This window comes from Bos taurus, chromosome 5 (assembly GCF_002263795.3).
Source record: "Bos taurus isolate L1 Dominette 01449 registration number 42190680 breed Hereford chromosome 5, ARS-UCD2.0, whole genome shotgun sequence".
In the NCBI taxonomy this organism is placed as follows: Eukaryota; Metazoa; Chordata; class Mammalia; order Artiodactyla; family Bovidae; genus Bos; species Bos taurus.
In genome coordinates, this window is record NC_037332.1 from 77,001,042 (window position 1) to 77,025,929 (window position 24,888).

A 24,888-nucleotide genomic window follows, 5' to 3' on the forward strand; every position below is an offset into this window, starting at 1 on the left:
AGCCTGACGAACCAGACAGACTACTCCCTCGGAGATCCCAGAGGCAGACCTCGGCCCAAGAACAGCACTGACCCTCCAGGGAGCAAGTGCCTGCAGGTCGGCCCCGGCAGTCAGACGGAAATCACATCCTTCTCGAGGGCTAGGCGGAGGCCGGGCGAGACATAGAGAGCGGGGTGCGGCCCCGGCCCGCAGGATCCGAGGTGACTCGGAGAGCGTGCACGCCCCACGGCGGACCGCGCCCCTCACCCGCTTCCTTGGGAGCAAGCAGTTCAACTCGCCAGGTGTCGGCGCGCGAGGTCCGCTGGGCCCCAGCTCGGTAGCCGACTGCTAGGCGCGCTAGAGCCACGCCCCTCTCCGGCCTGAGACCCAGCTCCGGCCTCCAGAACCCCAGCTCTCCTCAGCTCGGGCCTCTCACCGGCGCGGAGGCGGGGCCGGAGGAGGGGCTGGGGCGGTGGGGCGGGGCTTGCACTGGTGCCCGAGGCTCCGCCGCAGCTTCTCCCGCAGGTCTCGCGGCAGGCGAGCGGCTTGGTCCCCAGCTCCGGCCTCATGGCTGCTCCCGGCTCTTCGGCGGAGTGCGGCTACATCCGGACAGTCCTGGGCCAGCAGATCCTGGGGCAGCTGGACAGCTCCAGCCTGGCTTTGCCCTCCGAGGCCAAGCTGAAGCTGGCGGGGAGCAGCGGCCAGGCGGTCAAGAGCCTGCGGATCCAGGAGCAGGTGCAGCAGACCCTGGCCCGGAAGGGCCGCAGTTTCGCGGGCAACGGTAAGTGGAGCCCCGCTGCCCCCTACACCGCCCTCATCCTGCCCTTTATCCCTCCCCTAACCCCCGTTCACCCTCAGCGCCCAGTTGCTTCCTCTTGCTTCTTCCTGAGGGTGCAGGACCCGGTGTTCTGCACACCTGTTGGTTGCCGGCCCATTGTACGGCCAGTCGCGCCTCCAGACTCAGACCAGCTTACTTTGGAAAAGCACTCTTTCTTAAAATAACGTCTTACTCAGATTTATCATGTATGTATCTACGTATATTAAATGCATATACGTGTGTATATATATATTTGAAAAGAATTCAGTCCAAGATTTTCACCCCTTCCTTAACCTACTCCCCTAGGCACCCCACCCCCCACCCCAGGGGACTTCATCTGGAGGTTCCAGGAATTTGTAAACGCTTTGAAATTCTGTGCAGAAATTTGATATGATCACTTTTTTCTGGGAGAAAGCGCCCCTAGCTTTTATTAAAAATTTTAAAGGATCTGTGACCTCCATAAATATTTTTAAAAAGAAAACCTGAAAGTACTGGCTCTCCTACAACCTATAAATTGGGATTGTGGGCCTTGCCCAGATACTTCGGGGCACTCCACCCAGTGTATGGAGCGAGTGGTTTCATCGAGGAAGTGAAAGGTAGGAGACTTTGGGCTGGGGAGCCATCACACCACCCCGCGGGTTGACTAGGAGGAGGAGAAAGAAGGGGACTTTGACCCGGCCAGCAGCAGTACCCCCTGCCTTGCTTGCTGTGCCCCGCCAACGCACTCGTGAACACAGCGCTGTTATTTCCAAAAAAATTAAACTTTGGAAGTGAACAAGGTTTGGTTTTGTTTTGTTTTTTAATTACGTTAGTAATTGATAGTCAAGGAAGTGGAAGGGGGAGAAGATGGCAAACCAGTTCTGAAAATTAGAAAACGTGAAATACCTTTTCTCTCTGGCTAAAAGTCATATGATCAGAGCCCCCCAGTAATTATTTTATTAGTTGTTTTAATTTTTTAATATAAAAGTATTCTAGGCTTATTGTGGAAAAGAGAAGAGGAAAGAAACAGTTAAGTTGGGTTACCAGTTGTTTTATGCAATGTTGAACTGTTTCTCTAGGAAGTTAACTTGAGAAATGACAAATGTAGAATCGATTAGGAAAAAGAAAAATGCTTGCAGATCAGATCAGAGATCTAAAATAGCAGAAACTGAGAGGCTGTATTGTTTTCCATTTGTGTAAAATTATTTTAAAGGGTCAGGCAATCAATATTTACATACTTGAAAGGTAAAGAGAAGCTGTTTAATGATTAGAGTTGATTTAATTGTATGCCTACTATGTGCCAAGAATTGGACTTTGTGGTGTGTATTCATTATGTTATTCATGTTTCCAGGGGAGGGAAAAAAAGTGCTTGTGAGGTAGGTTGCTTTACTAAGCAGTTAAGTAACACCTAATTTCCCACAGATAGTAAGTAGCAGAAAAACTCCCAAGCCTTAATTTTTAAACTACTCATCAGTTACATTGTTAAGCTTTTTGGTAATTAATACAAAGTAGGATTTTTATTAGATCCAAGCCTGTCTATGGTCCATTCCCATTTTTCCTTTAAATATAATTGATACAGTTCTGAGAGAGCAGAGACATCTCAGTGACACAGAACTGCCATAGCACATGGAAAAAAAGAACGTAATTTACATTTAGGAATCTGACTAAAGACCCCAGGACAACTGAGGCCAGTTTTTGACCACTGAGATCGTTATACCCCTTTAGTTTGTGCAGATCCAGTGCTAAACTAGAGCCAGACTAGCTGCTTCTGCATAGGGGAACACAAGGAAGGCACATGAAATATTTTTCCTACCCTTTGAGAATGGCAAGGAAGAGCAACCAGACATCAACTATTCAGTAAATACAGGGAATGAACAAAAGGAAAGGGAGCGTTGCTGAGCATCTACTATGTGCCTAACCCTGTTCAAGATTACATTTGCATTTTATTATATCCTTCAAATAGTTATATGAGATAGATACAAGGATCCATTTCACATATGAAAAGTCTGTCAGTCTCTCAACATTTATTGGATGCTTAGTCCCAAACCCACACATGATTTGTTCTCTTGAAAATGGTGCATTCATGTTGTGTGGTGAATTCAAGAACTTTCTGTTGTGTCTAGTCTTCATTCAGGGCATTGTGCAGGTGCTGAACTAAACATACACTCTTTTTGCTTTCAAGCAAGGAGTTCAAAGTCTGTAGAAGGAAAATGGTCTCTAAAAAATGTGCTTATCAAATAAAAAATGGCAAGCTACCCAAAGGAAGAACAGCCTACAAATTATGGAGTTTAAAAGTATGAGTTAGACTGTTATCTGGAGGGAATTTTGGAAAGTTTTTTGGAGGAATTGGGATTTTAGGTCTCAAAAAATCAGTAAGATTGGACATAGGTAATGGGTTGAAGGAAAAGTGTTCAAGGGGGAACAGCATGAATATTACACAGTTCACAGAATTGATATGGTAGAACAAAGGGCCCTGTCATGATGCTTCTGCTGTAACTGCTTGAGTCCAACTAAGGAACAAAGCTTCTGAGACTCAAAGAGGAAATTAGCTTCAGAGGAATTTAGCATTAACATACTATGGGACAATTACCAGGGGTGGTTTGTGTATATTGTTAAAATTCTTTGAAAAAGTCTGGGGGCTTCTTAGGGTTGTGAGTGTTGTTTCAGTGTTACTGTCTTGTCTCTAAAGTTGAAACAGTCAGGGGATTGTTGAAACTGTGGTGGTCTGGAAAGAATCCTGTATCAACATAAATTCCAGGAAGAAGTGACCCTAATGTTAACTGCTTTTAGCTCCAGGGCCCTGGAGAATTCTGAATTGTTGACATACCTGTAAGATTGAAGCAGCAGATAATCTACTGAAAGCAGAGATGAGATAAATATGACCGATTTGTTGATAAATACCCTGCAGGGTTCTTTAACTTGTCAGCTTCTCTCTAATGCCTTTATATAAGTGAGTGGTTTTCATTGTAAATTACTCTAACTTTTTATGTTATTTTTAAATTGTGTTGAACATTTTAAAATTGGCTGTAACTCTTGGGGTTTGGGGAGACAACTGAGGTCTATAGCAGCATTGTAAGATGAGTCTGTATTGTAGAAAATTTTAATTTTTTTATAAAAGTTAGAACTCATTTATGAATTGCAAGTACATTATTATATTAGCAAAGAGAAGAATTTTAAGTGTCCATATCCTATTTATTACATTTACCTTGAAAATATGACTACTTTACTTATTATAACAGTTCCCCCTTGGGTGCCTGGGTAAGGAAGTCATGTTTTAAGTTATCATATGTAATACTTATAAACACAATGAACAATATCCTAATAAAATTTGCAACTTTGGAAATCAACCAAAGGCATGCTGTTTACTTAAATTGTTTTCCTTGCCAAGATGTTTTGAATATCTGTGATCAGAAGGATTTTGGGGGAAAGGACTGAAAATTGGCTAAGATAGCAAAAAAGGCAATTAATAGGTATTATTGGGGCTGGGGTTGAAGGTGAGGGTTATTGGACATTGTTTAAATCCTGTGTGAATTATTTGTTGCCAAAAAAGGAATTCCAGGAATGAAGCAATTTTGGAAGCAAGGCGACTAGTCCTTTACAAAGTGGGAGAATTCTGGAGAGAAGGAAAAAAAGTTAGATGGTGGGGTGGCAGGAACATGGCCGTGTTGCTGTGAATGTAAAGTATCAGTAGTGCCACCTGATTTAATGTACTTCCTTGTCTGCCTAATATATAATATAGCCTAGTGTCTAGCGGATCAATTGCAAGGATTAAAAAAGGTGTTTTTATTTTTTTCCAGAAATTCTTCCAATTATAATTAGTCAAAGGAAATAGAATGTTAACAACATGGTGATTACAAAAAAAATTAACTCCTCATCCCTAGATAATGGTGAAAACACATCTTTTATGGACAAGGTCTTGAGTGAGAGCATGAGTAGCAATGCTTCAGAGTCAATTAATATTTAACAGTGTTTGATTATAAAAGTACATTGCTCTATGTCCCAGATAAGGTATCAGAAATTACCTTAAGAGAATACAGCTGTTCACTTAGACTTTTTAAAGACTGCATTAATGTTATTTATGTCCTGTGTTAGTAAGTTCCAGTCATGAGAACAGAGGGTAGCTCACTTGAGATAGATATTCTAGGCGTATGCTGTTCACCTTCTCTTAACTGTTTTGGATATCAGCTTTAAATTTTTTTCCTATGTATTAAAATAAGGCTATACATATTATCTTCAAACATTAATTTTACATTCAAATTGAATTTCTGGTCTGATCAATAGAAATTATTAAAAACTTTTAAAAAAATTTTCTGAGAGAACAAGCATATCTTTGATAATAATGAAATACAAATAACAAATATGTTGCTAAAACCTCTGGAATTTATATATCAGACTTGATTAATATTGTCTATAACAAGATCATTTGGTACTATCTCAGATGATATTCAAGAATTTTAAATTATACAATTCTGAGGTAAATGTTGGACTCCAGCTATTTTGTGCATGTACACAAATGTATGAAGACATAAATATCATACTCCTGGGAGAGTAAATAGTAAAAAGAGTGTTGCAAATGGGAATAGACAATTAGTAGAATTACAATTAACAGAATATTTAATCTTTGTATTAGAGTGAACCATCCCCTGACTTATTAGGATAAGAACAATAAGCAGAATTTCAGGTCCTCTTATAATAGAATTACTGAAAAATCTATTGTGTATCTTTTGTATAATTCCATTAATTGTGACCGGATATAGGACATAAAAACAGTTGCTCTGTTATTAAGAAAAGTGCTTAAAGATGAGCCAAGGAGCCCATTCAATATGTAGACTTAAATGAAAATGCATATTCAGAAAAAAGAACTTGAGCATTTGAAAACACAGTTTGCTATTACCATTAAAAGAATTCACATACTTGTGTTCTTGGAATAGTCAGCTTTAGGCTTAAAAGTATTAATTGGCCAAAGCATCATAACCAAAGTTCTGCAACTCCTTGATATCCAGAAGAAAATACTACTCACTAGAAGCTTAATAAATTATTCCCACTAAATCTTTAAATCTCACTAGTATGGTCACAGGATGGTGGTGAGGAAGATCACATCGTAATTATTGTATCTTGATGACCTTTTCTTTTGAAGGAGGAATATAAATTTAAATTTTTCTTGACAGATCATAGGAACTTATTATAGAATATCAAAATATTACAGATAAATAGACACACCAAAAAGATAAGAGAATGACAGTAAATATATATTATGCAAATGTAGAATCAACCTTGCCACAATGAACATAGTCCGCTTTTCTAATGACTTAGAAAGAGTCTGCCTATATTTTGGGGAAATTTTTTTCTTCTCTCTTTATTTCCAGAATGACAGAGAAACAATAGGAAATATTTGAGCACCTTCTATCCACTCTAAGACAAAAGCGTATATGCAACTGTCATCCTCCCATTTTGGCTCCACTGTGGTGATCCACAGGAAGGATTAAATGCAGATTAAATATGTGTAACTAGGATATTTTGAATGTACAAGGAAATATTGACTGATCATCCACTAACATGTCAAGTGCTGATGTAGGACTGCCAGAAATGGTAGTAAAAGATGGATTCTATGTTAAGAAGGTAAAAATTTACTTGGAACATAAGACCTCTTCCTGCTTATACTGGCCTTACTCCAATTCATTCTCCACCTAGGTAGTAAACTTTCTAATCTCAGTGCTCCATTTCCTGATTTAAATGCCTTCAGTTTCTTGCTGTTCTCTACAGGAATGAAATTCCTTATTCAGCATGGCATTTCAAGTTCTCTGTGCTCTGATGCCTGCATCTTCTCAAACTTGGTCCTATCACCACTATTCTGGCACACAACCAAACGCCAGCAATTTATCTTGCTCAGTTCCTCTCCCTACTACTACTCTGACTCCCCCTTCCCTTCTCTTGGCAGGCTTAACTCTTAAATGCCCCTCAAAACTCAGCTCAGTTTGTTCCCCTGTATAGGCAGCTTTCCCTCATCCCTCCACCTCATAGTGTCGAGTTAAAGATCCAAGTTAAAGATTTGATCACTGTGAGTCAAACAAGATGTTTCAATAGGGGAGAAACATAAAATATGCAGGGTTTTCTGAAAATACATTTGGCAGATTTGGTGGATTTAAAGAAGGGACAGAAGTTATGAATCAGCTGGGAGAGAAGAGGTTAGCACTGGCAAGTGAGAGGCAGTGGAAATATCATGATTTAAGAGTTACTACCAAAACTTGTAGAGTTTTTTAAAGGAAAAAGTTCTATAAATTCATCTATTTGACTATTAGTTGCATCATTGTGAGTATAATGTGTTATTTGTCATTGCAGTTCTAAAATTTTATGAGTAATCATTATGAGATATCTCAGCAAATGAATTGGCAGGAATGCCAAAGTATGGTGATAAATTATAGGAATTCCTATAGATTTAAAAAATTCCAGGATGTATCAACTTAGTATTTTACTAATATGCTAAATTACCAGTTTATAATCACAAATTTTATAATCACATATTATGGCTACTCAAAGTATATGATATAGATGCCTGCAGTGTAGAAGGAACTTTTAAATGTGTGTTTTGTGGTTATCTAAAGCAATAATTTGAGGAATACCTCCAAAATGTCATAAACTGATATCATAAACTACATAAAGGGACTCCTAAAATATAAGGACTTCTGGTGGCTGGTTAGTATATTAGTGGGTGATAGCCATTGACTAGTGACACAGTGGCACTTGGAGTTCAGGGCCCTTTCTGCCAGGATTGTTGGTCTGTCTCTGGCATATTCAACTTTGAAGCAAGCTGTGGTCACCACTGTACTGCCAACACTGACTCCTGGCATATTCCACTTGGTAAGAACTCATAGCCAGTACTTTCCAACTGTATACTCAATACACTGAGTTGTTCCTCATGGTTGATCATGTGAGCTTTCTTAACTGCTCATTTACAGCACCACCATGTTTTGTTAACTTTTTCATAATGCAAGACATTAATAGACTCTAGTCTTCTTTAAAACAATTCTTCACCATAGTTTTTTCAACCAACAAATTACACTCATTTTCCAGCCTGAGCAAGTGCTTACCTGAGTTGTATACAGGTTTGTGGAACTGTGGTTTTCATGAATATATTTTTCTTAGAAAGTAAAAACAGAAGGTAAAAGAAATAATTTTTTTTAATGTTAACTCAGGGGAAATGAATTCTGTGTTACATGACCACACAGACAAAGAAAAGTTCTTCACTAACTCAGGAATACTGATGTATGGTTCTTAGTGAAACTGAAAGAGTTAGTCACTCAGTTGTGTCCAACTCTTTGCAATCCCATGGACTGTAGCCCACCAGGTTCCTCTGTCCATGGAATTCTCCAGACAAGAATACTGGAGTGGGTAGCCATTCCCTTCTCCAGAAGATCATTCCAACCCAGGGATTGAACCTGAGTCTGTTAATGTCTCCTGCGTTGGCAGGCAGGTTCTTTACCATCCAAGCCACCAGGGAAGTCCATTTGGTTCTTGAAGGGTCCCATTTTGTGTTTTCTTTTAGTACCTACCTTTGTTAGTAAATGATTTTAAGGAGCTTTTTAAATATGAATTGCTATACAGATTCCTTCTAATAAGTTTCAAGACGTCATGTAGTTAAATCCTTTTTAAGGTATGTGGAGAAAGAGAGATGTTGTTACCCAGAGGTTGCTATGAAAAGACCAAAGAGAAGAAGGTGATAGCTTTTAGACTTCCAGAGTCGTCTCTTTCCATCAAAAAGACCATTGTGAATTCACACAGTGAAGGCAACTGTTTGTGATTGAGCACAATAAATTGTAGCATTTAAATCAACACCGGTAGTGAACACATACTGATTTCTATGAGTACCTGTTTTCATGGGAATTTCTTATACTGCCATCTCTACATTCTTCTTTTAGAGCTGAATGTGAACCAAATCAGTTTCTCAACCATGCTTAGCTCTTGCCTGGAAAATCCCATGGACGGAGGGGCCTGGTAGGCTGCAGTCCATGGGGTTGCTAGGAGTCGGACATGACTTCACTTTCACTTTTCACTTTCATGCATTGGAGAAGGAAATGGCAACCCACTCCAGTGTTCTTTCCTGGAGAATCCCAGGGACGGGGGAGCCTGGTGGGCTGCCGTCTATGGGGTCGCACAGAGTCGGACACGACTGAAGCGACCTAGCAGCAGCAGAGAGTGCTGGAGGCTTGAAAAAAAGATGCTTTTCTGAATGTGAATGCTACTCTCATCTCTCTAATAAACACAAGTTATTTAAAGGTGTTTGTTTAGCAACTGTATCACCTGTTAATGCTTGCCATAAAGGAAGCTGTGTTTGATTTTTTTTTAATGTCCCAGATACAGGTAATAGAGTCATAATTAGAGGCTTGTCAATTTAATTTCATAAATATATTGCTGTTGTTCAGTCGCTAAGTCATATCCAACTCTGCGACCCCATGAACTGCAGCACACTAGGCTATCCTGTCCTTCAACATAATAAATGTATTAGATTTATTTATCTATAATATATACAAATCAATGTATTAAATTTAACCAATTGGATATTTATATATATGTAATATATATAAGTAAATTATTAAATTAAACCAATTAGGTAATAAAGCTGGTCACAAAAGCTACAAAGAAAGAACTGATTGTAGAAATTAATTTTCAGTTTTTAACTCTAAGAGTATTTCATTATCTTAGACAATACTTGCATAGATGACCAGAAACCAAGATATTTTCCCATGAACAGCTGCTTAGGGATCACATCATTCAGATTAACATTCAGAATTGAAAAGAGAGAAAATTACATTTCCTGTGAGGTCTACACCTCTGCAATCCTCTAAGCCATTTGGAATCAAAACCAACCGCCCCAACTCTCACCCTCCTACCCTGCCCCCGCAACTGCTTTGATCTGAATTGCTTCTTATTTGAGGAGGACTGAGTTCTGTAACTTCCTCCTTCATTTTCCTTAAATTGGGCTCCATAGATGTCTGCAGTGTTCTTAGAAGAAACAGTTTGGATAATGTTGCCTGAGTCGGTATTAATTTGAAATAGTGCCTATAAATCATTGCCTTTTTAGGAAAAAGCAAAAGCACATCATATGAATGACTATTTAAAACCACAATAATGTCATTGTGATCATCCTCAATGGCTGGGTCAATCAAAATAACCAGAAAAAACCAAATTCAATACCTGAATAAAAACTCTTAGATACAATACAGTGTGAATTAAAGCATGCAAACCAGTTTATCCCTCTTTCTACAACAGATTAATTCATGAAAATGTGTGAAATACAAATTTTGTTATCCAAATTCTGTTTTTAAAGCCTTATCTCATTTTTGCATGTTGCTTTACAATTTTAAAAGCATTGAATATATGCTTTCTTGGGTAAATGTCTCTCACCAACTCTGTTAATAGGTGGAATTATGGGAAATAAATGTAGGTAATTTGTCAAGACACACAGAAAGTGGTAGAGTTGGGGGCCTCAGACAGATTATTTCAGTTTAAAGAAGATACCCATGTCCTTTTGTGATGTAAACAAGTCCTTTGAAATAAAGGCATGACCTAATTTTCCATGTTAGAAAATACAAATTTTTATGTTGGATTTATTTAAAGCAGTATGTACCTGTATGTATAATATGTTTTTGTTGCTTTCTTATTTCTATTTTTGGGGAAGGGCATGGCTGAGTTATATGTTCAGTAGTCATATTTTTATGTGTTTTATCCTCTGAGTGAACAGAAAATAATGACTTGCCTTAAAGAAATTTGTTTAATTCCAGCCAGTTCAAAATATCTTTAAAATCTTAGATCACAGCTGCTAATTCATTAGTCCCCTATACTGATCTCAAACTCATGACTGCCTAGGCAAATTAATGTGCATTATTTATTGTTTAAGATTGGCCTTTTAACCAGAGAAACTATCTATTGAGCCATCCTGCAGTTTGAATATCAAGAGTTAGAATTTTTCTTGCACAGGAAGAGAGTCTGTGGTTTAAAGTCTAATCTTATTTTATTAGATTACCAACTACCTGTTACCAACTACCTTGTAGTTATTTTGGGAACCAGTAAATCAGTCTCCATTCATCTGAAAACAGAAGAACTTCTTTATAAGGATTTATGTCAGCAAATAAAAAACTTACAGAGTATTTGGAGTTGTCCAGGTAAAGGTTCTAGAGGAAAGAGAATGATTGCTTTAGTTCTCATAAAAAACTGATGATAATTCCTCCAGGGTTTTGATAAATGACAATTTCAGAAGAGCCACAATGCAATCAAATAGTAGAATCAATAGTAAAGATCAGTGGAAAGGATGAACCCAGAGTTCAAACCTGATATTAAGTCTCTTTGCAATTTAAAGCAAGTAATTTAAGTTGGCTTTGAGCAAACGCCCTCTTCTAACAACACAAGAGAAGACTCTACACATGGACATCACCAGATGGTCAACACCAAAATCAGATTGATTATATTCTTTGCAGCCAAAGATGGAGAAGCTCTATACGGTCAGCAAACAAGACTGGGAGCTGACTATGTCTCAGATCATGAACTCCTTATTGCAAAATTCAGACTTAAATTGACAAATGTAGGGAAAACCACTAGACCATTCAGGTATGACCTAAATCAAATCCCTTATGATTATAAAGTGGAAGTGACAGATTCAAGGGATTAGATCTGATAGAGTGCCTTAAGAACTATGGATGGAGGTTTGTGACATTGTACAAGAGGCAGTGATGAAGACCATCCCCAAGAAAAAGAAATGCAAAAAGGCAAAATGGTTTTCTGAGAGAGCCTTACAAATAGCTGTGAAAAGAAGAGAAGCAAAAAGCAAAGGAGAAAAGGAAAGATATACCCATTTGAATCCAGAGTTCCAAAGAATAGCAAGGAGAGAGAAGAAGCCTTCCTCAGTGATCAATGCAAAGAAATAGAGGAAAATAATAGAATGGGAAAGACTAGAGATCTCTTCAAGAAAATTTGAGGGAACATTTCATGCAAAAATGGGCACAATAAAGGACAGAAATGGTATGGACCTAACAGAAGCAGAAGATATTAAGAAGAGGTGGCAGGAATACACAGAAGAACTATACAAAAAAGATCATCATGACCCAGATAACCACGATGGTGTGATCACTCACCTAGAGCCAAACATCCTGAAATGTGAAATCAAGTGGGCCCTAGGAAACATCACTATGAACAAAGCTAGTGGAGGTGATAGAATTCCAGTTGAGCTATTTCAAATCCTAAAAGATGATGCTATGAAAGTGCTGCACTCAATATGCCAGCAAATTTGGAAAACTCAGCAGTGGCCACAGGACTGGAAAAGGTCAGTTTTCATTCCAATCCTAAAGAAAGGCAATGCCAAAAAATGTTCAAACTACTGCACAATTGCACTCATCTCACACACTAGCCAAGTAATGCTCAAAATTCTCCAAGCCAGGCTTCAGCAGTATATGAACCATGAAATTCCAGGTGTTCAAGCTGGATTTAGAAAAAGCAGAGGAACCAGAGATCAAATTGCCAACATTCGCTGGATCATCAAAAAAGCAAGAGAGTTCCAGAAAAACATCTATTTCTGCTCTATTGACTATGCCAAAGCCTTTGACTGTATAGATCACAACAGACTGTAGAAAATTCTTCAAGAGATGGAATACCAGACCACCTGACCTGCCTCTTGAGAGATATGTATACAGGTCAAGAAGCAACAGTTAGAACTGAACATGGAACAACAGACTGGTTCCAAATTGTATATCGTCACCCTGCTTATTTAACTTACATGCAGAGTATAACATGCAAAATGATGGGCTGGATGAAGCATAAGCTGGAATCAAATTGTTGGGAGAAATATCAATAACCTCAGATATGCAGATGACACCACCCTTATGGCAGAAAGCAAAGAAGAACTAAAGAGCCTCTTTATGACAGTGAAAGAGGAGAGTGAAAAAGTTGGCTTACAACTCAACATTCAGAAAACTGAATCTAAGATCTAAACTGAATCTAAAACTAAGATCATGGCGTCCGGTCCCATCAACTCATGTCAAATAGATGGGGAAACAATGGAAATAGTGACAGACTTTATTTTGGGGTCTCCAAAATGACTGCAGATGGTGGGTTACTGCAGCCATGAAATTAAGACTCTTGCTCCTTGGAAGAAAAGTTATGACCAACCTAGACAGCATATTAAAAAGCAGAGACATTTACTTTGCCAACAAATGTCCGTCTAGTCAAAGCTATGGTTCTTCCAGTAGGCATGTACGGATGTTGTACCATAAAGAAAGCTGAGCGCCAAAGAACTGAAGCTTTTGAACTGTGATGTTGGGACTCTTGAGAGAGTCCCTTTGACTGCAAGGAGATTAAACCAGTCAATCCTAAAGGAAATCAGTCCTGAATATTCATTGGAAGGACTGATACTGAAGCTGAAACTCCAATACTTTGGCCACCTGATGCATAGAACTGACTCATTGGAAAAGAACCTGATGCCAGGAAAGATTGAAGGTGGAAGGAGAAGGGGACAACAGAGGATGAGATGGTTGGATGGCATCACCAACTGGATGGACATGAGTTTGAGTAAGCTCCTGGAGTTGGTGATGAACAGGGAAGCCTGGCATGCTGCAATCCATGGGGTGGCAAAGAGTCAGACACAACTGAGCAACTGAACTGAATTTAAGTTTCCCTCTTTTAAAGGGATATGATAATAGCTAACTGTGTATCACAAAGTATAAAATAAAATAATTTGAGTTCCTTAAAAGTAATCTTGCAGTTTAAGGTGTTAATCTATGTTGCTTTAAAAAGCCTTACCACCCACAGCAACAATGTTGAGTTAAGAATGTAAGTCAAACATTTAGCCTCCTCTCCCACATGGGTGGGACTCCTCCTTGCACATTACCTCCCGTGTAGTAGAGGGTGGGGTAGGGGCGAGAGAAGGAACAGTGAGACCTGAGTTGGGGACTACAGACAGCCTGAGCAGGAACCTCAGGAAGACACTGAGAGCTGAGTACTTAAGCCTCTCACAGCTTTTGAAATGGGGTCGTACAGAAGATTCCTTTCAGTGTCCAGGTTCTAGGGTTCTTCTGACATTGAAGTTAAAAATTAAAAGGCTGCCTGACCTTGTGCTAACCCTTGAGAAGAAATCAAGCCCCTGGAAACAGCTGTCTGCCTTTGTTCAACTCCCCTGATCTTTAGGGTGATATTTACAAGCCTGTACTGTCTTCCCCAGGACCCCTTGAGGCCTGAAACATGTTTACTAGCCAGATTATTTGGCTCCAGGAAATAAAATACATGTACAAAAATAATCTGGGATGGATTCTTACATTTTTAGCTTTTTGACAACAACACTCTCCATTCCACCTCTCCCTCAAAATAACTTGTGAATATATTGTTCAGATCAGATCAGTCGCTCAGTTGTGTCCGACTCTGCGACCCCATGAATCGCAGCACGCCAGGCCTCCCTGTCCATCACCAACTCCCGGAGTTCACTGAGACTCACGTCCATCGAGTCAGTGATGCCATCCAGCCATCTCATCCTCTGTCGTCCCCTTCTCCTCTTGCCCCAAATCCCTCCCAGCATGTTAGACTCTAACAATTTATTGGGAAAATATGTTGGTATGTTCCAGTTGTATTGGAAAGGGTCTACCTGTGTTATTTTATTACCAACATCTTTCACGAGTGTCTGAACTCGTGACTAGAAGAGTTAATTGAGTATTTTATTTTTCCTCTAATTTCTAAAAGAATGCTACGTGACAGTAATTTTGGTTAACATTAGGAAATTAGAAATTACCTAAGTTTTAGAGATATTTTATTATTTTGTTTAGTTTTTTGGCTTTTTTATTTTTATTTTTTTGTAAAGCAGTGGGAGATTACAAAAGAACTGATTAAAAAACTGGAAGCTTTTTAAGACATTTGAAGCTCAAAGAGGAGTATTTTAAGATGTGCCTCAGTTAGAGTCTGACACAACTTAGCAACTAAACAACAACAAATTTACTTGAGAGTCCCTGTAGTCCCCACAGACCTGAGCAGGAAGGGCTTGTCTCCTGTGCAGCATTTGCAGGAACAGGCTATCTGTTAAACCCCAAACTAAGAACCAGTCACCAGTTCTTTTTTGGTGTGGAAGTGGATTCCCTCGCCTGCCTAACTCTCACATTGCCTAATGCCCCAGGCCCAGAGTTGGCATTTTTCAAACTGACCCATGTTTTGTCTGACCACATTGACCCATTATATTTGTTGCCTCACCTACATTCTCTCAGGAAACTTCAGAGTTCCGGCCTTGGGTATTCCTCTTAACTTACAGAAACTGAGCTTTTATAGTATAGACCATGTAAGCCAACTGAGTGATTTCCAAATTCTTCAGCATTGTAATAAACATTTAGATTTTTGTGAAAAGCTCCTCTCTCCTTTCTTCCCTTTCCTCAAAAAAAAGTTTTAATTTTATTTTTAATTCAGCTTTTATTTTGAAGAGCTTGTGAAGGATGTTGCCAGAACTTGTGATTGATTGCCACATCCAAGGGTCATATTAACCTTGCATTGTATTGCATGCATGCTCAGTTGTGTCTGATTCTGCAACCCCATGGACTCTAGCCTGCCAGGCTCTTCCATCCATGGAACTTTCTGGCAAGAATACTGGAGTGGGTTGCCATTTCCTACTCCAGGGGATCCTCCCAACCCATGGATCGAACCCACATCTCTTGCATCTCCTGCATTAGCAGGCAGATTCTTTACCATTTCGTCACCTGGGAAGCCCCATGTTAGCCTGACACTGAAAAACACTAACATAGATCTAATACTTCTCACTGACTTTAATTACTTAAATTTAAAATATACTATTGTTATATATTCTTGCCTGGAGAATCCCATGGACAGAGGAGCCTGGCAGGCTACAGTCCATGGGGTCGCAAGAGTCGGTCACTACTTAGCGACTAAACCACCACCACCACTGATTGGCCCACTTATTTTATTATATGCTTGCTTTCAGGAAATCTTCACCGAACTAGCAGTGTTCCTGAATATGTCTACAATCTACACTTGGTTGAAAATGATTTTGCTGGTGTGCGTTCCCCTGTTACTAAAACCTATGACTTGCTCAAGGTAGGATACCAAAGAATATAACCATAGTTATTAGAATACCAAGTAAACATTTTTAAACTTCTGTGGGTTGTTTTTTAATGTGTACCATTCTCAAGTATTACCATTTCCTAAATGTATTATAAGAAGATTGGTTTTGTGTGGACATCATGGAAAACTGGAAACTTTAAACCGTATCAAATCCTGGTATGGTTTTGATGGATGGATGATTGATTACAAATAACTAGACAACCAAGTCTTGTTAAAAACAGACTTTACCCAGAAAGGAGTCGACTTCTCTGTGTGATTTAGAGAAACCAACATCTTGTGTAATAGTCCTAGGATAATTAATCTTCAACAAAGATGAAAACTGATTCATGCCTCATTTAAATTTTATTTCTCTTTTGTGCAGACAGGCACAGCCCCCACCTATGAAGGTCGCTGGGGAAGAGGAACTTCGCAGTACAGCTCCCAGAAGTCGGTGGAGGAAAGGTTCTTCAGGCAGCCTCTAAGGAGACTTGAGATTTCCCCAGACAGCAGCCCTGAGAGGGCTCAGTACGCACACAGCGAGCACCATTACAGCCAGAGAAGCCAGGCCGGCCACACCTTGCGGCACCAAGAGAGCAGGAGGTCCACGCTTCTTGTGCCACCTCGCTACGCCCGCTCAGAAATTGTAGGTTTCAGCCACTCCGGGGCGGTGGGCAGGCAGCGTCACTACGACACCTACAACAGGCGCTACCAGTACGGGTCTGTGAACGAAGCCGATTTTGACGGCGCCCCTGTCCACCCTGTAGTGCTCACCTATCCCAGGCCTGGGACCAGCCACAGCCTGGGCAACCTCCTAGAGAAGGAGAACTACGTGACTGCGGGACTCGCCGCGGGGCAGGCCAGGCCGGCGCCCATGCCGCCAGGCACGCACGGCCGGGCAGAGCGGTCGTCCTGGCATCAGAGCTCCTTCCACAGCACCCGCACCCTGAGGGAAGCCGAGGCGGGCGGGAGGAGGCCGCACATGACCGTGGGCCAGGTGGCGGCAGGAGGAAGTGGGATCATGCTCGCCGCCGAGAGAAGCACTTTCACCGAGGCCCAGTCTGGGTGAGTCCCCTTCTCAATCTGCAGCGCTGTCAGTGCCAGCACATTCTGTTCCCACAGCCCTCAACTGCGTGAGCTGGCGCTTCTGGGGCTGCAGAGAAAGACTTCCAGAGATAAGTGATTAAAATAATGACTTCTCAGGCAGCTGCCTAATTGACAGATTAGCCTATTTACCTCAGGGACAGGGGCCAAGCTACCTGCTTGTATGGCAGCTCTGCGGAGAAATGTGGCTTTTAGTCCATCTGTTTCAAATTAGATGATGGCTAAAGGGAGGCCTGACCCCTTGGTTATGTGAAAATCTGCTTTGAATGGAGCTAACTCCAAAGTAGACGAAGAAATGGATAATTACATGCATTTTTCTCAATCATTCCTTGAAATAAAGGAAGGAAAAAGGCAAAAATGTTTATTCTCGGTGTTAAAAGTGAACCACAAATGCTATTTTGATAACACTACCAAAAAAGGAAGAGCTAATCAGAGGCAACTAATTGCTAAATGTCTCTTTTCCTTTGATATACCTGATAATTTTATTCAATATTATTTGACTGTAGTATAAGGGATGTATCAGAGTTTTTGTTTTGTAGTACTGAATAATTAAAATACTTGAAGTTTCAAAGTCATTCCTTTGCCTCTCCTGTTTACGTTATGGCTTGACTAATCTAGTGTTTGGAACTTAACTTTCATCAAGTTTAATGCTGGAGCACAAATTTTGTAAACTGAGGAACTCACTAAGAGAAAAATTGAGAAATGGATGGATGATTGATTACATTAGTAACTACTAAAATAATGATGTATCATTATGGTAAAACATTAAATATTTGATTTTTTTTTTAACTGTGAAGTTGGTTAATGGAAATTATTACCTTTAATCATCCCTTTAAGTGAAATTGTGCAGTATACTCATTGATTAGGTGGGCACCGGTGAGAAAAGATTTTAGGGCTAATCTAATCTTGAAGCAAGAAATATTTTTTATAAAACAAAATTGAATATGAGACATAACATTTCTTTAGAAAGTAGATCTTTGTCAATATGGACACACTTATAAAAAGAAAAATGCATGAGGTAATTATTTATGGAGGGAAAAGCTGATCAATTCTTTTAAACTGATAATTCAAGATGTATTAAATGCCTACTATATAGTAAGATTTGTGCTTGGTCAGTTTTAATGAAATGATTCTAACAGTAACAGAACTGTTGCTTCACATTCTCCACAGCTGGCACTCTTCTCTTCTTCCTTCTCTGTCCTCCTGCTTCCACCACCTTGTCACTTCCCAGTCTGTCATCCACTCACTGCAGTATGAATTTAGTCTCCAACATTTCTGAAATAGGCTCCCCACAGATCTACCAAAGACTGCCCTAATGCTACATCTGAAGCAGACACGTAATTAGCACCTATATTAGTCTGTGGGCAGCATTTAATAAATTGAAATTCTCTCTTCCCTGGGTTGTCGGGACACCAGCTTCTCCTGGTTTCTTCTAGCCATGTCTTAGTCTTCCCTGCAAGGACTTTTTTGCATGTCATCCAGAGAAGGCAATGGCAACCCACTCCAGTACTCTTGCTTGGAAAATCCCATGGACGGAGGAGCCTGGTAGGCTGCAGTCCATGGGGTCGGACACGACTGAGCGACTTCACTTTGACTTTTCACTTTCATGCATTGGAGGAGGAAATGGCAACCCACTCCAGTGGGATTCTCCAGCCTGGAGAATCCCAGGGATGGTGGGGCCTGGTGGGCTGCCGTCTATGGGGTCGCATAGAGTTGGACACGACTGAAGTGACTTAGCAGCAGCAGCAGCAAGGAAGTCATCTTCATCAACCCTTCTGTTTTGGTCTTGGTGCTCTTCTAAAGAAGCCCTGCATATTGCACTTACATCCTGTGATTCCCAGTGTTTCATTTTCATCTCTGTCCTCTATCCTCAACTCTAAATTTGTGTGTATTTCTAACAACCTCATGGACTCAGTATGTTCAAAATTAAATTTATCAGCTCTTCCCTACCTTCTATTCCTGACCATCTCCTCATACTAAAGTCCTGTCATTTATAAACCTGGGAGTCATTCTTGTCTTTTCCCTTCATAGTCACATATCACCAAGCTATTATTTTTAATTCCTTAATGGGTTGTAAATTTTTACCCTCTTTCTGTCTCTATTGCATAGGTCTCTCTGCCTCTGGTCTTGCTCTCAATCATTCTCTAAAACTGTTAGAAGGATCTTCCAAACTCTGATGACTCCTCTCCACAACTTATAATCTTCCCATAATTCCACCAAACCTTTGTGCTTTTTAGCATGGCATGCAAAGCCCATGTTTCCACCTCTGCTAACCTGCTAGTTAGACCTCTGCTAGTCTGATCTCTTTCTACTCTTTTTTACCCTTCATCATCATCATCCCCAAAAACACGCCTGAACACTCAAACCACCTTGAACCTCTTGCTTTTCTTGTTGTTGTTCAATTGCTAAGTTGTGTCCGACTATTTGCAACCCCATGGACTACAACATGCCAGGCTTCCCTGCCCTTCACTATCTCCCAGGGATTGCTCTAACTCATGTCCATTGAGTCAGTGATGCCATTCAACCATCTCATCCTCTATTCACCCCCCTTCTCCTCCTGCCATCAATCTTTCCCAGCTTCAGGGTCTTTTCCAGTGAGATGGCTCTTCACATCAGGTGGCTGAAGTATTAAAGCTTCAGCTTCAGCATCAGTCCTTCCAGTGAATATTCAGGGTTGATTTCCTTAAGGGTTGACTGGTTTGATCCTCCTTGCTGTCCAGGAGACTCTCAGTAGTCTTTTCCAGCACCACAGTTCAAAAGCATCAATTCTTTGGTGCTCAGTCTTCTTTATGGTCCAACTCTCACATCCATACATGACTACTGGAAAACCATAGCTTTGACTATATGGACCTTTGTCAGCAAATGGATGTCCGTGCTTTTTAATACGCTGTCTAGGTTTGTCATAGCTTTTCTTCCAGGGAGGAAGTGTCTTTTAATTTCATGGCTGCAGTCACAGTGATTTTGGAACCAGAAAATGAAATCTGTCTCTGCTTCCATTTTTTTTCCCTTCTATTTGCCATGAAGTGATTGGACCAGATGCCACAATCTTAGTTTTTTGAATGTTGAGTTTTAAGCCAGCTTTTTCACTCTCCTCTTTCATCCTCATCAAGAGTCTCTTTAGTTCCTTTGTGCTTTCTGCCATTAGAATGGTATCATCTGCATTTCTGAGGTTACTGATATTTCTCCCTGCAATCTTGATTCCAGCTTGTGATTCATCCAGCCCAGCATTTCTCATGATGTACCCTGCATATAAGTTAAATATGCAGGGTGACAATATACAACCTTGATGTATATTCCCAATTTTGAACCAGTCCATTGTTCCATGTCCAGTTCTAACTGTTGCTTCTTGACCTGCATACAGGTTTCTCAGGAGGCAGGTAAGGTGGTCTGTTATTCCCATCTCGAAGAATTTTCCACAGTTTGTTGTGATCTACACAAAGGCTTTATCACAGTCAATGAAGTAGAAGTAGATGTTTTTTTGGAACTCTCTTGCTTTTTCTATGATCCAACAGATGTTGGCAATTTGATCTCTGGTTCCTCTGCCTTTTCTAAATCCAGCTTTTATATCTAGAAATACTCGGTTCACGTATAGTTGAAGCCTAACTTGAAGGATGTTGAACATTACCTTGCTAGCATGTGAAATCAGCAGAATTGTATAGTAGTTTGAACATTCTTTGGCATTGCCCTTCTTTGGAATGATAAGTATTGATTCACTTATTTTATTTCTTTTTATCTTTGTGCCTTCTTTTCTTCTTTCCTTCCTTTCTTTCCCTCTTCCTTCCTTCTTTTCTTATCTACCTATCTAATCTATTTCTTCCCTGTAGCTATTTTTTGGCTGGCTAATCATGGCTGGATGGCATCACTGACTCGATGGACGTGAGTCTGAGTGAACTCTGGGAGTTGGTGATGGACAGGGAGGCCTGGCATGCTGCAATTCATGGGGTCGCAAAGAGTCGGACACGACTGAGCGACTGAACTGAACTGAACCGAATCATGATTCTAGATTTATCTCAGTTACCACCTGACCACTTGCCTCGCCAACTAGGTGCTCCAGATAGTTGCACTGTGTGGGTGTCTGTACTACAGAATAATACATTGTGGTTATTCATTTACCTGTCTGCTCTCCCTCTAATTTTGAGTTATTGTTTTAATAGAGAAAATTTTATTACAATAATTAATCATGTTCCAGGAATAGAATAAATACTTGGGATCAAGAAATTTAAAATAAAGGGCAAGAAATCTATTCTTAATGATTCCCAAAGTTGCCGTCCTAGAGAACAGAAATCATAGAAATGACCACTTCTTGAAAATGCTGCTATGTATGGGAAGGAAATGGGGTCAGGGATATTTCCTATAATGATCAAGGTGGCATCCATATCTGATTCTCTTCCTCCTTTGATGTGTTCCATGGTTCATTTCAGTTCCCCAGGCTGCCCCTGAGAACACATGCTCTGCTCTCCTGTGCCTTGCAGTATCTCACATTTCAAGCTCTATCTAGTGCCTATATTTGGAATTCAATTTTTTCACAAAGTCCCACGTGTGAAGAAGTGTTCTTTCACATTTGTGGAACATTCCTATGGAATAGGAATAAAACTATACTCTCTAAAACTGTAATCCTGCATAATGACAGAAGGTATTAAACAATGGGTCTTTGTTTCTAAAAGAAGAATGGCTGGTCAGTTTCTAATGTAGCTGAAAATCAAAACACTGGAGTAGAAGATAGGTAGTCAACAGCTGCTCTAAATCAGACTATTGAAAAAGAGTTAAGAAATCACTAAGTAAAACACTGTAATCGGTTTTATGAAAATATGATTTCTGTACATGTAACGGACTGGTGGTTCAGCAAATGAATCTTAGGGTGCTCCGCTGTACCCAGCACTTCAGTAAGCACCATAGAGATAAAAATTTAATGGGATATATGAAGGTCTAGAGAAGGTCTATAAAGAAAAAAATAAGACACATCAAGTACTAGATTGTACTAGTGTCTGTAGGAATTCAGAGAACAAAAGAGTGATGCTTTTGCATTGCTAGAGGGAGACAAAGGTGAGTGACTGTGTCTCTGGTATGATCGCCTGTCAAGTTTGTGATGTAGAGCAGCACAGAACAGAAAAGATGTCACATTAACTTCCCTTCACATCCTCTTAGTTACCTGCTTCTTTAGTTCTTTGATTATTCAGGTCTCTTTCAACTATATCTTTCTTTCCATTTTTAACAGTCCAGTTCACAACTTTATTGCTTCAGCTAAGACTTTTGTAATGCCCTCAAAACTGTCTCTAGAAGCTTATATCCACTCTAAAGTCACCTTTGTAAAGCAGTGCTTTCATCACACCTAAAATCTTTGTGAGGTAGGAGGGTTTGCATTTCCTAAGCATCTGACAACACAGGGGAGCTCTTCATTCATCATCTGGTGTTTGCTTGACCTTCAGAGCTGTTCTGATATCTGTGAACCAGCGTGGGGTAGGGCTGTGTTGTTATTGTCAGGAATGTGGTTGCTGAGGGATTGCATACCAAAAAAAAAAGTACATGTTTTTAATTTTTTCCTATAATTACTCATATTCTGACCAATAATACTTTACATTGCTTCCTGTTTACATTTTATGATGAATGTATTGACATCATATTAACATATTAACTAAAGTGCTTGAAAAGACTCACTATTGGAGAATACATTCAGTTGATAATGGAACCCAGGAACAACTGCTCGTCCTGATCCTTCCCTCCCCAACCCTTTCTCCCAAGCCACATTTCTATAGGCTTCAAGAAATGTTTTGTAAGTGAGCAGAAAGGGAAGGAGGAGGGAAGAAAGGGAGGCAGAGAAGAAAGTAGGGAGGAAGAGAGAGAGATTGAAGGAGACCAAAAAGGAGCCTACAGGGCCTTGCCTGGGTACAAAATTCCCTCCATGTCCCCCGTTTCTTGTTTGAAGAAAGGCTTTAGTCTCCTAGGCTTTCTCTAAGACCCAAAGAGCAAGAGCTTAAGCAGTTAATGATTAGAACATGAGTCACAGGACTCCTGGTTCACCCTGAGGATATAACAATCTGACATGTATCTTAGAGTTGTTTTGCAGAAATTAGGACCCCTAATCATGGTGGATGGTGACTACATGCTCACCACCAGCACCTTGACCCCATACTGGTTGGAACTGGAAGGCTGAGTGTTGATTCCTGGAACATCATTCTGTTACCCCACTAGGAATCAATGAGAAGAATATCCACAAGCTGATTAGGCACCCTGCAACCCTCACCCCTAGTTTTCCTTTTAAATATCCTGTCCTGACAGCCATTCTGTTTTTTGAGCATGAGCTGCCCTTTCTCCTTGCTTGGTGTCCTATAACAAACACTGTAGTTTCCTTCAGCACAACCCAGTGTCATTAGATAGGCTTCACTGTGTATTGGGTGGGCAGACTCCAATTCCATTGGGTAAAGAGAGAATAGAGGAGGAAAGGAATAGCTTTAGCTGGGGATAGGAATACAGAAGGGATGATATTTGAATTGAGTCTTGAAGAATGAAAAGAAATAGGTAGAAGGGTGGGTTTCCTAGAAACATCAGAGAGAGTGGCTTGTGAAGGGCATGCAGCAATTAGAGAAGGGTTAAAAGTCAGGTGTGATTGGAGGAAGAGTTAGTCCATTAGGGGAGGGAGAGGAGATGGGGTGGAGGATGGCAAGAGATGGAGCCAGACTGAGGTCAGAATAGATGCTGTGCTATACAGTTAGACTTTACAGACAGTAACAAAAGAGAAAATTGATGCCCTGACAGCTGTGGCAGACGTTCTTGTTGAGGAAGTCTTTGTTCTGTTTGGGAATTGTTTTTAGTGATAAACTGAAGTAGCATTAGGTTGGCTGGCAGTGAATGAAGAACTTCTTTGTGAATCATGTTCAGGAAAATAAAGGATTAGAGTAATGGAATTATTTGTTGGTTGGGAAATTTTGGTTTGGATGGGAAATTTTGTTGGGAAATTCAAACTTTCCTGAGTCATTTATGACTTATGAAATGGATTAATGGCTAAATCTTAAAAAAAGAAGTATTAAACAGAAGGTTATTCTTAGCTTATGAATGCTGTCTCATCAATTTAAACACCTATAGTGGTAGATGGTGAAAGACTTACAATTTTTTTGACTTTTGCTTTCCCTGTAAAGTAATTGGAGTCCATGCCTGTGAAATATTTCCATCTCTTTTTAAAAGGGAGTTTATGTTAAATAAAAGTGATTCAGATTCTAGTTTTAATGGTAATAGCCTACATTTTTACCAATTAAATTGACTCCTGAGGCATAAAAGTTTAAAATATGAGATCATTATATAATTCTCAGTATAGATGCCAGGACTGCTTCATTTTTAATACCCTTATACTCATGAGGTAACACTTCTGTGTTTGAACATGTGTTTTAGAAGCAGTGGGAATTAGTTTTTAGTCATGAGGCCCGTTACTCTTATCCTCTCACCTGTGCCACGCCCATTCACACACAGACATGCCCCTCACAACATAAAAATGCTCCGTTGGTACATAGGTGCATGTATTGGTGGGTTAGCCTGATATAAGAGAGAATTTCTTCACCATGCTTGCTAGCAGATGCTGGAAAATACCCTCCCATAATGTCTTAGAAGTCTCTGTTAATGAATCAGGTGTGATCCTCGTTGACACCCAAGAGAATCCTAGGTTACTTTTAAGGCATGTCTTTAGCCGCAGTCCTGAGGTGTTGCCATCCTCAGTGTGGTTTCTCTGAGGGGATTCTTTGTTGTTGTTGTTCAGTCGCTAAGTCATGTCAGACTCTTTGTGGCCCCATGGACTGCAGTATGCCAGGCTTCCTGGTTCTTCAGTATCTCCGGGAGTTTGCTCAAACTCATGTCCATTGAATCAGTGATGCTGTCCTAACCATCTCATTCTCTGCCCCCCTCTTCTCCTTTTGCCTTCAATCTTTCCCAGCATCAGGGTCTTTTCTATG

At 40.2% G+C, this 24,888-nt stretch overlaps 1 protein-coding gene across 1 annotated transcript in view; it reads left to right on the top strand.

Annotated features, from left to right (window-relative positions):
- The first annotated feature begins 497 nt into the window (after positions 1–497).
- PKP2 (plakophilin 2) overlaps positions 498–24,888 on the top strand; it is an 80,201-nt gene continuing 55,810 nt past the window's right edge. Inside the window, 3 exon segments of the mRNA NM_001083729.1 lie at positions 498–760; positions 15,732–15,844; positions 16,233–16,912. Coding sequence (NP_001077198.1) covers positions 547–760; positions 15,732–15,844; positions 16,233–16,912 — 1,007 coding nt within the window. The 5' untranslated portion in view covers positions 498–546.